This window comes from Physeter macrocephalus, chromosome 16 (genome assembly GCF_002837175.3).
Source record: "Physeter macrocephalus isolate SW-GA chromosome 16, ASM283717v5, whole genome shotgun sequence".
In the NCBI taxonomy this organism is placed as follows: domain Eukaryota; kingdom Metazoa; phylum Chordata; class Mammalia; order Artiodactyla; family Physeteridae; genus Physeter; species Physeter macrocephalus.
In genome coordinates, this window is record NC_041229.1 from 24,597,995 (window position 1) to 24,611,995 (window position 14,001).

Below are 14,001 nucleotides of genomic sequence, written 5' to 3' on the forward strand. Positions count from 1 at the left end.
TAATTTTGTATCCTGCTAATTTACCAAATCTTTAGGATGCAAACAGTGACAATTTTACTTCTTTTCCGATTTGGATTCCTTTTCTTTCTTTTTCTTCTCTGATTGTCATGGTTAAACTTTCAAAACTATGTTGAATAATAGTGGTGAGATTGGGCTACCTTGTGTTATTCCTGATCTTAGAGGAAATGGTTTCAGTGTTTCACTATTGAGAAGGACATTGGCTGTGGCTTTGTAATATATGGCCTTTATTATGTTGAGGTAGGTACCCTCTATGACACTTTTTGGAGTGTTTTTATCACAAATCTGTGTTGAATTTTGTCAAAAGCTTTTTCTGCATCTATTGAGGTTATCATATGGTTTTTATCCTTCAATTTGTTATTATGGTGTATCACATTGATTGATTTGCATATATTGAAGAATCCTTGCATTCCTGGAATAAACCCCACTTGATAATGGTGTATGATCCTTTTAATGTGCTGTTTGATCCTGCTTGTTAGTATTTTGTTGAGGATGTTTGCATCTATGTTCATCAGTGATACTGACCTATAGTTTTCTTTCTTTGTTTTTCTGGTTTTGATATCAGGGTGATGTTGGCCTTGTAAAATGAGTTTGGGAGTGTTCCTCCCTCTGCTATATTTTGGAAGAGTTTGAGAAGGATAGGTGTTAGCTCTTCTCTAAATGTTTGATAGAATTCGCCTGTGAAGCCATCTGGTCCTGGGCTTCTGTTTGTTGGAAGACTTTTAATCACAGTTTCAATTTCAGTTCGTGTGATCAGACTATTCATATTTTCTATTTCTTCCTTGTTCAGTCTCAGAAGGTTGTGCTTTTCTAAGAATTTGTCCATTTCTTCCATGGTGTCCAGTTATTGGCATAGAGTTGCTTGTAGTAATCTCTCATGATCCTTTGTATTTCTGCAGTGTCAGTTGTTACTTCTCCTTTTTCATTTCTAATTGTGTTGATTTGAGTCTTCTCCCTTTTTTTCTTGATGAGTCTGGCTAATTTTTTATCAATTTTGTTTATCTTCTCAAAGAACCAGCTTTTAGTTTTATTGATCTTTGCTTTTGTTTCCCTCATTTCTTTTTCATTTATTTCTGATCTGATCTTTATGATTTCTTTCCTTCTGCTAACTTTGGGGGTTTGTTTTGTTCTTTTTTTCTATTTGCTTAAGGTGTAAGGTTAGGTTGTTTATTTGAGATTTTTCTTGTTTCTTGAGGTAGGATTGTATTGCTATAAACTTCCCTCTCAGGACTGCTTTTGCTGCATCCCACAGGTTTTGGGTCATTGTGTTTTCATTGTCATTTGTTTCTAGGTATTTTTTGATTTCCTCAGTGATCTCTTGGTTATTTAGTAGTGTACTGTTGAGCCTCCATGTGTTTGTTTTTTTACAGATTTTTTCTTGTAATTGATATCTAGTCTCATAGTGTTGTGCTCAGAAAAGATGCTTGATATGATTTCAATTTTCTTAAATTCACCAAGGCTAGATTTGTGACCCAGGATATGATCTGTACTGGAGAATGTCCCATGAGCACTTGAGAAGAAAATGTATTCTGTTGTTTTAGGATGGAATGTCCTATAAATATCAATTAAGTCCGTCTTCTCAAATGTGTCATTTAAAGCTTGTGTTTTCTTATTTACTTTCATTTTTGGTGATCTATCCATTGGTGAAAGTGGGGTGTTAAAGTCCCCTACTATGATTGTATTACTGTGCATTTCTGCTTTTATGGCTGTTAGCATTTGTCTTATGTATTGAGGTACTCCTATTTTGGTCTCATAGTGTTGTGCTCAGAAAAGATGCTTGATATGATTTCAATTTTCTTAAATTCACCAAGGCTAGATTTGTGACCCAGGATATGATCTGTACTGGAGAATGTTCCATGAGCACTTGAGAAGAAAATGTATTCTGTTGTTTTAGGATGGAATGTCCTATAAATATCAATTAAGTCCGTCTTCTCAAATGTGTCATTTAAAGCTTGTGTTTTCTTATTTACTTTCATTTTTGGTGATCTATCCATTGGTGAAAGTGGGGTGTTAAAGTCCCCTACTATGATTGTATTACTGTGCATTTCTGCTTTTATGGCTGTTAGCATTTGTCTTATGTATTGAGGTACTCCTATTTTGGGTGCATAAATATTTACAATTGTTATATCTTCTTCTTGGATTGATCCCTTGAGCATTTTATTTTTAAAACGTTTATTTGCCTATGACTCTCCAGAAGTGAACAGTTATTAATTAATTACTTTATATTCATACATATATTTATTTAACAAACTTTTATGGAATGCCCACTACATTGCATGCACTGCATGCCTACCCACTGGGTCTACATGGGTGAGAGATAAAATCCTTGCTCTTAAGGAGGGGAGATGGAGAGAAAGGTTAGTGTTGACAATATCAGTGAAATCAATAGTGCCTAGGGCTACATAGATCACAGAGGTTCATCCATCCCAGCCTTGAGGATCAGGGAATGTGACACTTGAATCAAGTACTGTTATTAATCATCAAACAAAGGTGGGAGGTGTTGAGGAAAGGGCAAAAGGATGGTATAATCAAAGGGAATGGCTTATGCACACATGGTGAGAACATCTGAGGAACTGCAGATTTGGTATTGCTGCAGAGGAGGTCAGGGAGTTTAGAAGCTAGATCACGGTAAAGCCTTGCCTCTGCAGCTGAAGATTTGAACCTAATCTGGGAGCTACAGGAAACCACTGAAATAAGAAATGATATGTTTTCTATCTGTAGTGCAGAGAACCCAGTTTTTACTCTGACTCCAATGAGAAGATAATTGGTAGAAAGCACAACATGCTGCACTACCTGTCTAAGGGCACTGATGTGGTAGAACCTCAACTTGTGCCTAAACTGTGTCTACTGATGCACTTCAAGATATATGAATGCAAGTTTTATTTACTGATGGATCAGGCCTGATAGAAGCTGACTTAATGTTGGGAACTTAGGCCCCTCCTTAGAGAGAATTCATCCTAAGAGAATGAAATTTTGGCGTAGTATCAAATCTTAGTAGTGAAGGGAAGAATTGAGTCTGAGATAACAAGATGCCTACTACTATGTATTCCCTGGCTGAACTTCCCCATGAACTTATGTCTGGGAAGATACTGGAGTGAGTGAGGAAGTATTCCTTTGGTATTCCTCACAGGTTGTGACACATAGAAAGAGACACACTTCCTCACCCCAACGCTTCATTTTGCTCTGGAAGTAATTGTGTTACCTTCAATAGTCAATAGCTGTGGTACTCAGCAGAGGCAGCTGCAGAGGAAAGGTGTCTTATAGGCAAGGTCAATACCCAAGGCAAGCAGTGGTGGTTGTTGGTAGATGCGATTGCTCATAGAGAAGGTAGCACAGGGATGTCTTGTGCTTGTGTTGGTACTCGGTAGGAGTGGTTGACATGTAAGTGCCTGGTGAGTGCTGTAACATCTAACAAAAGAGAGATGCAATAGAAGAAGAAAAGGTTAGTTTGTTAGCACAAAATGTGTACCCCCATGAAGACACAGATATAATTGGCCTGAAGTGTGGAGACCTCCTTTTCTGTTCTACACTGGCAAATGGGAGCAAGAAGCAACAAAATACAAGCTAAGGAGAGTAGGCCTGAACCATCTCTCCCAGATAAGCTGCCCAAGTTCCCAGAATACTAGGCCCTGGCAACTCTACATTCACTTACTGTAAAAGTGTAAAAGGTTAGGTTACTCCCCAGGCTGTAGAACAAGTGCCCAATTACCCTCAGAGATAGCATATCGCTCATCTGAAAGGAAACCTAGCCTGTATCTTGCATCCAGCTAATCTTCTACATTACTGCAACTAGGCACTTTTGTTTTCTCATTACATTCACAGAAAGCAGAGAGAGATTTTCATGATTCTTCAGACTCTATTCTCTCTGCTTTAATAGCCAAAGGCTAAAGCCAAATGAACTTATTCACAGAGAACAACAAGCAATTTTGTCTGATCTATATTATTCTTACTGAAACTGCAATTGTGTTATTCCGACTGACAGATTCTCAAGAGAGATTCAGTGCAAATACTCTTGATCAAATTCACTAAGGAACAGAATGTTTCAAGTGGGTATGTCTGGCTAGAATGTTCCTGAACTTTGCAGTAACAGCACATCAAAAGACTGCTGAATTTTTATTTTCCATCAGAAAAATAACAAAATCAATCTCAAATCTGGGTGTGTTTTGAGGGCAGGTGGTATTAGCCTAGTAGTAAACACATTTTTGGCTGCTCCTTTTTTTTTTTTTCCCCCTTAGGCAGCTATGTTAAATGGGCAGAGAGAAAGCTGTTTGCTTGCAGAATCTTATTATAGAGCAGAAATATACTTGTTCCAGAGAAGAGGAATTTAATTGGTTCCAAGTCGAATGATGTTAACAGGTGTCACCTCACCAATCCAGGACTTAAATGGGTTATTATAAACAGGACTAATACGTATTTTTCTGGCTCTTGCTCCCACTTATTATGCAAGACTGCATGCCCCTGTAATGTTTCTCCTGATTATTTCTAGCAGCTTTAGGGTGTGGTTGACATGTGCTCATGAACACATACTGTTGGCTACCACATAGTGTCTGCCATTTTCTTGCCCTTTAGCTCAAGCTCTTCTCTGCTGCCATCTGCAACTAAGGCCTGCACAGCTTAATATAAACTGCAAGGAAGTCTTGATCAGTATTTCTGCTTCTGCTAGGCTCCATGACACTTCAATGGAAGAACATTACATTGCTGATTCCATGGATGCACTGAGGTCCAAGAGATTGCACAGGTAGAGGGAGAAACTCTCTGTCCCTTTCAGTGTTCTACACTGTTGAGGTTAATTGTCACAAGTTATAGAGTTTTTATCCATAGCTCTCTCTTCTCCTAGGACCCAGACATCAAGCTGTAGGGGAGTAGGGTGGGTAGTATGTGAGTATGGTGGCCATAGAATGTGTCTCTCACATGTGACTGAACCATAATTGAGGTGGACTTCAGCTGCTGCACTCTGAAATCATAATCACGTTTGCACAGAGGCCATGCTTCCCTGGCTGCTTTCAGTCAAGAACTGAGCATGGGAGTAACATGAAGGTTGGCATCCTGAGAGACATCGGTCACCTCTGACAGATGGCTTTGATATGAGGTTTCCTAACAGCCTTGTCAAACTTTCCTTGGAACTGAATTATAGTCTAAGATGCTTCTACCCAACCTCTCTTTGTTTTTTCCCATCTTTCTCTTGCTGTTTGATGACTATCTCAGTTCCCCTGCTCTCTTCATATTTTCTCTCACAGGCATTTCCCCCAATACATTTTTCTTTTACACATTTAGTCTCATCTTGGCATCTTGCTTCTCACAGGACCTAGACTAACACAGTGAATTTGTTATGTGCCAGTGGAATAACTAACTATTCTCCCTGTTGCTGAACCATGCGTATCTTCTTGATCACTTCCCTTCAGAGGAGTTTTCTCTCCCAGGTGGCTTCTAGGTCCTTTTACAAGTACATTTGATGCTGACCTCAATTTCCCCTACTCAGGTTTGCCTGGCATGCTCAGACATGTCCGGATCTCATTAGGAGATGTGACGTGATAATGGCTCAAACTGAGCCCCTTGCTATATATTCTAGAGCATCTATTATGATTCTTCACCAGTTTGATGCACAATTAGAGAAACAAAAGAAATACAGGAAGCTATCCCTGCCTTTGAAATTAAAATTCAGTTAGTGAGACAAATCATACACGTGCCACAAGTGGTTAAAAATACAAATAATAATCATTAATTTTTCAAGGACATGGAGAGAGCTTCAAGAAATATGGTTTGGGGACTACCCTGGTGGTGCAGTGGTTAAGAATCCGCCTGCCAAGGCAGGGGACATGGGTTCGAGCCCTGGTCCGGGAAGATCCCACATGCCGTGGAGCAACTAAGCCCGTGCACCACAACTACTGAGCCTGCGCTCTAGAGCCCGCGAGCCACAACTACTGAGCCCATGCACCACAACTACTGAAGCCCGCCTGCCTAGAGTCCATGCTCCGCAACAAGAGAAGCCACCACAATGAGAAGCACGCGCACGGCAACAAAGAGTAACCCCTGCTTGCCACAACTAGAGAAAGCCCGAGTGCAGCAAAAAAGACCCAACACAGCCAAAAATAAACAAAATTTATTTTTTTTAAAAATCCAGACTTAAAAAAAAAAAGGCTTTGCCTGCCAGTGCAGGGGACATGGGTTTCATCCCTGGTCCAGGAAGATCCCACATGCCCAGCAACTAAGCCCGTATACCACAGCTACTGAGCCTGTGCTCTAGAGCCCACGTGCCACAACTACTGAAGTCCACGCGCCTTGAGCCCGTGCTCCACAACAAGAGAAGCCACTGCAATGAGAAGCCCATGCACCATAACGAAGACTAGACCCCTGCTCGCTGCAACTAGAGAAAGCCCGCACAGCAACGAAGAACCAATGCAGCCAAAAAAAAAAAAAAGAAGAAATATGGTTTCCTTTTTCTCTGTGTTTGTACTCATGTGTTTAGGATAATGACAGAGAATAGCAGAAAGCTATTTTTGTGCAGCTGAATGACCAGTTGTACGTGAAGATGTGAAGGTGAGAGAGGCACCATAATCATCATACTCATTACTGTCATGTGCTTAGAGCTTATCGCCATTCATCAAGGCCTTACTGAATTCTCCCATTGTGTCAGAGACTTATTGAATTCATGGAGTGACATGAGGTCTTCACTTTTTGCTTCCCAAAGTAAAAAGCTGGATGGAAATTAGGAATAAATTAAACAAGTTGGTTTAGCTCTTAATCAGACATAAGAACTCACCATTGATTTTCAAAGGGTATTTTACATTTAAGAATGTATATATCGTATGGGGTGGGAGGAGATAAATGTCAGTTAGCTCTTAAATACCAATGTCAATGTGAATATTGTTTTCTTAACAAAAGGCCTTTGGCTAAATTCTGGATTAATAGGCATAGAAATAATATCAAAGATTAGTAATTTAGTATGCCCTCCTGCTGATGGGAAGAGCAGCACCTTGAAAGTTGATATGGAATGTTAAGTCATGGGAATTGCTCACAGAAAAGAAAATACCAGCAGAATTAAGTTAATTTAAAGAGACAAATTTTCTTTGGTAGTGAGGTTTTTTTGTTTTTTGTTTTTTTTTGTTTGTTTTAATGGACTTGCAGATCCTCAGGGTTAAACTCTACCTTAGGCCTTTGAATAGTTGCCATGTGACTTTGGGTGGCTTGCATATTCTTCAGGAGAGGGTTATGTCAGACTGACAACCAGCTAAATTCTCAGTGTTATCCCACTCTCTTATGATATCACAGAATAAACCGTTAATGTCAAGAAGTTTCTGAAGTCTCTATCTGGGAATTTGTCAATGCACCGGGCACAACAGTCCCTGGTATAATGCTAGATAAACTTAAATGGGACAACCAAACAACTAAACTGACTCATGGATTTATCCTTCAAGTTACATTTCATTGGTCATTGAAATTGACCAATTCAACTAAATTGACAGTACTGGTGAGCTGTTTTGTGATATGTTAACATTTACCCATTGTATTTAACATTTTAAATATTGTAGAGCTAATTCCTATTCCAACATATACAAAATAAATGTTTGTCCCATAAATTCAATACCAACACATGGTACAGTATGAGTAATTTGATTCTATAAGAATTAAAAAAGGTAAAGGTTTTTCAAGAATCAGATTCTTTTACCAAAAATATCTCGTGAATTTGAGATTGTGTCTTTGCAACCTCAAATATGAATAAAAAGTAATATAAAGGGTTTTTTTCCTTTTGGGTGGTGATATTAAATTTTCTTTATACTTTTACATTTTCAAATTTTTTACAATAAGTATATAACTTTTTAATTGGACAAAAAATAATTTTGAGTGGTTAAAAAAGGGATGGGTGTGGCTTAGTGAGTAGGAAAATATTCCTAGCATTTGAGACAATCTGACAAGTGCTTGGAAGCAAAAGACAGAAATCTGACTACATTCAAGGAATTTGCCAGTGTTTGACTGCCCTATAATTACTATAAACTACCTGTCACTTCAGCAAGCTGTCTCTTTACAAGGCATGTGACAACAGAATGTTATATTAAGATTTCCCATCATTAGGTTTATATCAAAATGAAGAAATGAAATGGAAAGTCTTTCCTTTAGTAATATTTCTAGTGCATGAGAAACGATGGGGAAAGGTTTGGCTATGAACACAGATAATAGGGAGTTTTGTTTATGTCTTCTGGGAATGTATTATTTTGATTGATCCTAACTGGGAATTCAGAGGGGAGGTTTGTTCTATTATCTGTAAAGAAAGAATGTGATGAACAAGCACAATTGCTAAGGTCATGTTTAATTGATAGGTTTTCAAGTTCAGTTAAACACTTCAGAGAATCCATTTACCTCCAGACACCTGAAAAGTTGATTACAAACTCATTTTAGTAGTCTAGTTTTAGTTAATGTTTATATTTGAAAGTTATACAGTTTTATTTCTTTCAGATATATCCTATAACTCATGTTTTTCACTAGTTTTGACCGGTTCTCCTGCTACCCCCTATCGATCCAAATGACTGAATTTTGCAGTATGGGTTTACTGCTGTATTAGTATATTGACAGAGATATATATACACCATGGCGTCCACAGCTGTGTCAGATGAAACTGTATATTAATGTGTAACTTGCAACATACAGATTAGCTGGAAAGTTATGTGGAACAGGTGACTGGGGAGATAGCTTTCACCACTTGGAATAAAGTCAATTTTGAAGGAGGTAAAAGATGCCTGTTGAATTCTGGTGCATGTATGTGGTTTGGGGTGTGCATGTGTAGAGCAGAGAATTCTTCACACTTCAAAAAGCTGAAAATATGGGTGGTTAAATGAAGTCACATTTTTACACCCTCATATGCTGAGTGGGGGTGGAGGGGCAGCCAAATGCAGCAAAGATTTGTTAATATCAATCTGTCACTCTCGGTTTACGATGTTTTAAACATGTTAGAGATACTCATGAAGACGTAAAAGATGAGTTTAAAACCTACATCAGTTGTACCAAAAGTCAACTAGAAAGAAAAGATTTTAAGTCCCTGGGCTTTTAATACAAATTGGCAGCCAAAGGAAGAGCCTTAGTCAACACATTTCCACGTCCCCCTAAACACAAATAGCCTCCAACCTTTGGAGGTTGTTCCTTCAAGATGTTTCATCGGTGACATCACAGTGATTGCCACCTCCCTCAGACTACTTTAGGCCCTGCCCAGAGCCCAGGAGTCCAGACAGCCTGGGAGACGAGCAGGAGTTGGAGCCCAAGTTGGAGAGAGAGAGAGAAGCCTACTGCAGCCCAGTGTGTCCTTGACCCTGTTCAGGTAACAGCAGGATTTTTAAGCGTAGCATACAGTGTGTATATGTGTACAAGTTGCAAATGAGAAAAGCAGAGGAATATTTACATTTCTTAATAAAATAGGCAATGCCTATTGTACACAGTATTTCTTAAAGTAGAAAGTGAATATTATTGATTCTTGTTTTCCTTTTTTTACCTTATGTTATGCATTTTCTCCCTTCCAATTAAAAATTTTTTTTCCATATCATAAAGTATGTCTTCCATCTTTTCAAAGTCTCCATTCAAAGAAAGTCAATGTCAAACAATTTATTCAGAGTTTTTTATTTCACCATATGGCAATCACTTTAGATCATATGGTGTGATCTTGACTTCAGGAAAGATTCAAAATGAAGCCAAAATTGTCTTTGCAGGTTAACAGCAGAAAAATGGAAGATTGCTGATCTGAGGTTTTACCTAACTTTGGTATAAATGTGTGTGAAAGTAGAGTCCACCCCCTACAGTTAGCATATGTGTTGACTGAACTGAATTCATTAGAAATTCTCACCTTAATGCTGTGTTTTATTATTTTAAAAATATACATAAAAAACCAAATGTTTACGTTCACCAGCAAAGTGCAAGAATTAGTAAGAGGTAAACCATAGGAAATAAATAAGTGTTATGGATAGCCTGTCAATTCAGAGACTATTGAAAAAATTGTGAAAAGTGCATAATACATACCGTTTGAACAATCGTTGTAAGGCAACACTTGTATAAATATCACCCAGGCCAAGAAATAGATCATTGGAGCACCCCTAGAATTCCATTCTTCATCACTTGCCCCTTTTGCCCCACCATAGGTAATCATCATCTTAATTGTTGAGATAATCTTATCCTTGCTTTTCTTTATAGTTTTATCATCTCTTCATTCCTAAACAATATAATTAAGTTTCCTGTTTTTGGCTTTGTTGAAATGGAATCACATTCTGTGTTTCTTTTTGTAAATTCTTCTTTTGCCCAATAGTTATGTTTGTGAAATCCATCCATTTTATTATGTGTTGCTGTAGGTCATATACTTTCTTTGCTCTATAGCATTCCAGTGTATGACTATACCACAATTCACATCCATTCTGTTGCTGATGAACATTTGAGTTGTTTCCAGCTTAGGAATAATATAAAAATGTTGCTATGAACATTCTTGTATATGTATCCAGGTATATATGTGCTTGAGTTTCTAGAGTAGAAGTGAAATAGCTGGATAAAAGGGAATGAGCGTTATCAATCTTAATAAAAAAATGTCAAATTGTTTTCCCAAAGGTCAAAAATTTACACTAGCCAGGACAGTTATTTGCAGTAATAACTCATTCATGTAATCACTCCTATGGAGTAACCACAATTCCAGCAATTATTTCCAGTCTGCCAGTTCTAGTTCTGCCTGTAACTTCCTATGTATCATTACAGAAACAACTTAACATCTCTCTAAACGTCAGTTTCTCAGCTATAATCTTGGGAGAGAGAAAAATCAAGACAAAACTTGCCTGAGTTGTAAAGGTCACAGAGTTGTTGTGAAGGTCACATTAACAAAGCTGTGGACAACTTTCAGCAACATTTTCTGAGTATGTTCTTGTTGGGTCACTATCCATGATTCCCTTTACTTAAGAGCTTTAATCTAATAAGATTTGGTGAGATGGTTATTTTGCCCTCCCTGAATTGGGTTGTTTTGATCATTATAAATAGGGATGCATATTTTTTGCATATCTCTGTATTTCTTCAGAACTTACCCAAACAAATTTGTGTTTGAATCAGGGTTCAATTTTATTAATAAATTCATAAGGAAGAAACTGATTTAGAGTCTTTAAATTCCTTTACCCCAAGCTCCTTACTTTCCTATTCTCCTCTGCTCTTGTGTACATTTTCACACATTCTCTCTACTTCCTTTATACTTCATTTTCTTCTGTTTACTTTCTCCTTCAAACAAACCTTTGTAAAGATTTTCATTGTAAATTTACTATGTCCTTCACATGGAGGGCAAAAATATGAATAAGAATTAAAAGGAAAATGAAACATAAATCAGTTATCATTGGTCATATTTTAAACCAAGATTCAACAACCTACTGGTTGATATCATCTTATTTGAACTTGTGTTGTTATACCAACAATTACATAATATGAAAAAGGATTATTCAGCTGGTTTATACAATTAATAATTTGGTACACTAATAATATAACAAATACAGTAATTACAATTAATAATTCAGTCTGGATAGATGGTTAAAAATACCATTCAGGCCAAAATCTTGCTAACAACACTTCTTGCCCCCTGAACTTCCACTCTTAGCAAATAAACAAAATGCTCTTTCTCCCTAAACTTTTTCACTCCATAGTAGACTTTTGTCCTAAATATTTAAAATTTTATCTTTAATCTTTAATTTCATTTGGTTTGCATATACACAGTGCCAATTATGCCACATCACTGGAGGTAATAATTTTATATTCTCAAAGTATGGTTTCCTGCATGTACTACCTGTACAGACTATAAAGATACCACCCTTGCTTTTTGAAGTGTTTACAATATAGGCACATCCTGGACTTGACTAAAAATAGCTGGCACAAGCCCTTGTTGAAATAGAAGTACTCATGGGGTTTACACTTGCTCTTTGGACTGAGTGCCTGTTATGTGAGGGACTTTTGGTTGACCCCAGTAAGCTCTGTGCTCAATGCAGGGCTTTTTTAAGAGGCCAAGCAGCTGTTGAACTAGTTCATGCTTTCACAGGGTTAGACAAAGATAGGTCAGGCTGAAACCTGAAAAATTATGGTATCCTACTTCTATATGTAATTCAAAGCAAGAACAATACTAAACCACAACATTTTTTTCTGTTTTGGTGACCTTGCTTTCTGGTACTCTAAGTTAGCAAAGCAAGCACACACACAGACACACACACACACACGCAGAAATTGGAGCGAGAAAAATGTAATATTTTTTATTTTGTCAAAGCAACAATATAATGAGGACTATGTTGGTCATTTTGACATAAGGGAAAAAAGCCAGGGTCTCTGTATAAGTCAGGGTTCTTCAGAGAAACAGAACCAATAGGGTGTGTGTGTGTGTGTGTGTGTGTGTGTGTGTGTGTGATATAATTGGCTCATGTGATTGTGGAGGCTGGCAAGTCCAAAATCTGCAGGGTCAGTGGGAGGCTGGAGACCCAGGGAAGAGTAACAGCTCTAGTCCAAAGACAGTCTGGAGGCTAGAAATCTGAGATTAAAGTATTGGCAGGACTGATTTCTTCTGGGTCCTCTCTCCTTGGCTTGCATATGACCATCTTCTCTCTATGTCTTCACATGGTCTTTGCTCTGTACATGTCTGTGTCCTAATCTCTTCGTCTTTTAAGGACACCAGTCATATTGGATTAGGACCCATCTTAATGACCTCATTTTAGCTTAATTGCCTCTTGAAAGACACTATCTCCAAATATAGTGACATTCCTCAATAAAAAAATAAAAAAATTATAGTCAGATTCCAAGATACTGGGGGTTAGGATTTCAAATTGTGAATTTAGGGTGGACACAATTCAGCCAACATGTTCCTCTTCCATAATGCTTCTGTTTCCTTTGAGGAAAGAATGCTCACTAATTTCTTATGTTTTCTTTGTTACTTTCGGTTAGGAGGTAAGGACAAGCAGGAGGTCTTTTGTGTGCCCTCAGAAGTCTGCCTTCAGTTCTCACCAAGCTGCTCTGAGAATGGAACGGTCCACCAGGGAGCTGTGTCTCAACTTCACCGTTGTCCTGATTACAGTTATCCTTATATGGCTCCTTGTGAGATCCTATCAGTACTGAGATACCACACCTCCTGGAATTGACTGCAACACTCCAGAGCTGTCTTCTGTATGCGCTGAGATCCCACTGCTGTCATGGGATGCCTTTTCTGGCACCCCATGGCACTTCTGACCTGCTCGCACAATATTTGGGCAGCCTCCAGTGCTAGGATTGATTGTGTGATCTCTAAAGATGCTGCTCTCAATGGCTGCCAAGTGTTTGCCAGGGAGCATTAGATTTATTCCCCAACTCTTACTGCAAATGTGTCAGACAAGCCACAAGGTTAAAAGTAAACTGGATTCGTGATGACATAGAATTCTAACAAGCCCCTGGTGTGTCTCACCACACATCCCTTCATCCCACTCTCAGAAACCAAACTCTAAATCAACTGCCAGAAGAAAGAAATGTTAAAGGAAGTCTTTGTCAGCCCCGATAGCTATCATGTGAATAAAGTTGTCAACCCCAAAAAATGACTTTTAGAATTTATTTTACCTTCTATTTGTGATACTGCATTTGACCCTGGGCTGGGATTGAAGTGACAAATCTTACAGTATTTCTAGCATTTGGGATAAGCCAAGATCCTCCAACTGCTGAGGATTTGAAACCAAGTCAATTAAGAGTGTCATATTTCAAATAATTCCATTGGTTCAGTGCTTCTCAAACTTTCCCTCTGAATTAGTCCCAAGGGCAGAGGGAAAATAAATCCATTCTACTAGGAGGTCTGGAGCACAGCCTGAACTGTCCACTAAAAGCACAAAATTTCTTTGAAGCCTTGTGTTTTATTAAAATTCACCAAAAAATGTATATTTTACTCTGTAATATCTCCATGTTTGCTTTAATATAAATATTTAATATTATTTGTCACTGAGTAAAACTAGAACATGAGTCATGTCTCTAAGAGTAGCATATTTC

The 14,001-nt window shown here is 38.0% G+C and overlaps 1 protein-coding gene across 3 annotated transcripts in view; it reads left to right on the forward strand.

Annotated features, from left to right (window-relative positions):
- Nucleotides 1-13,551, forward strand: part of LOC102991654 (sarcolipin) — a 104,375-nt gene extending 90,824 nt beyond the window's left edge. Inside the window, exons 1-3 of one of the 3 annotated variants that reach the window (XM_028501365.2) lie at nucleotides 9,238-9,325; nucleotides 10,738-10,892; nucleotides 12,940-13,551. In XM_028501365.2, the coding sequence (XP_028357166.1) occupies nucleotides 13,015-13,110 (96 nt within the window). In that variant the 5' untranslated portion in view covers nucleotides 9,238-9,325; nucleotides 10,738-10,892; nucleotides 12,940-13,014 and the 3' untranslated portion in view covers nucleotides 13,111-13,551. Of the gene's footprint in view, nucleotides 1-9,217; nucleotides 9,326-10,737; nucleotides 10,893-12,939 lie in introns of those variants that run through there. The other 2 variants (XM_055091601.1, XM_055091597.1) reach the window with 2 other exon arrangements.
- The last annotated feature ends 450 nt before the right edge of the window (nucleotides 13,552-14,001 follow it).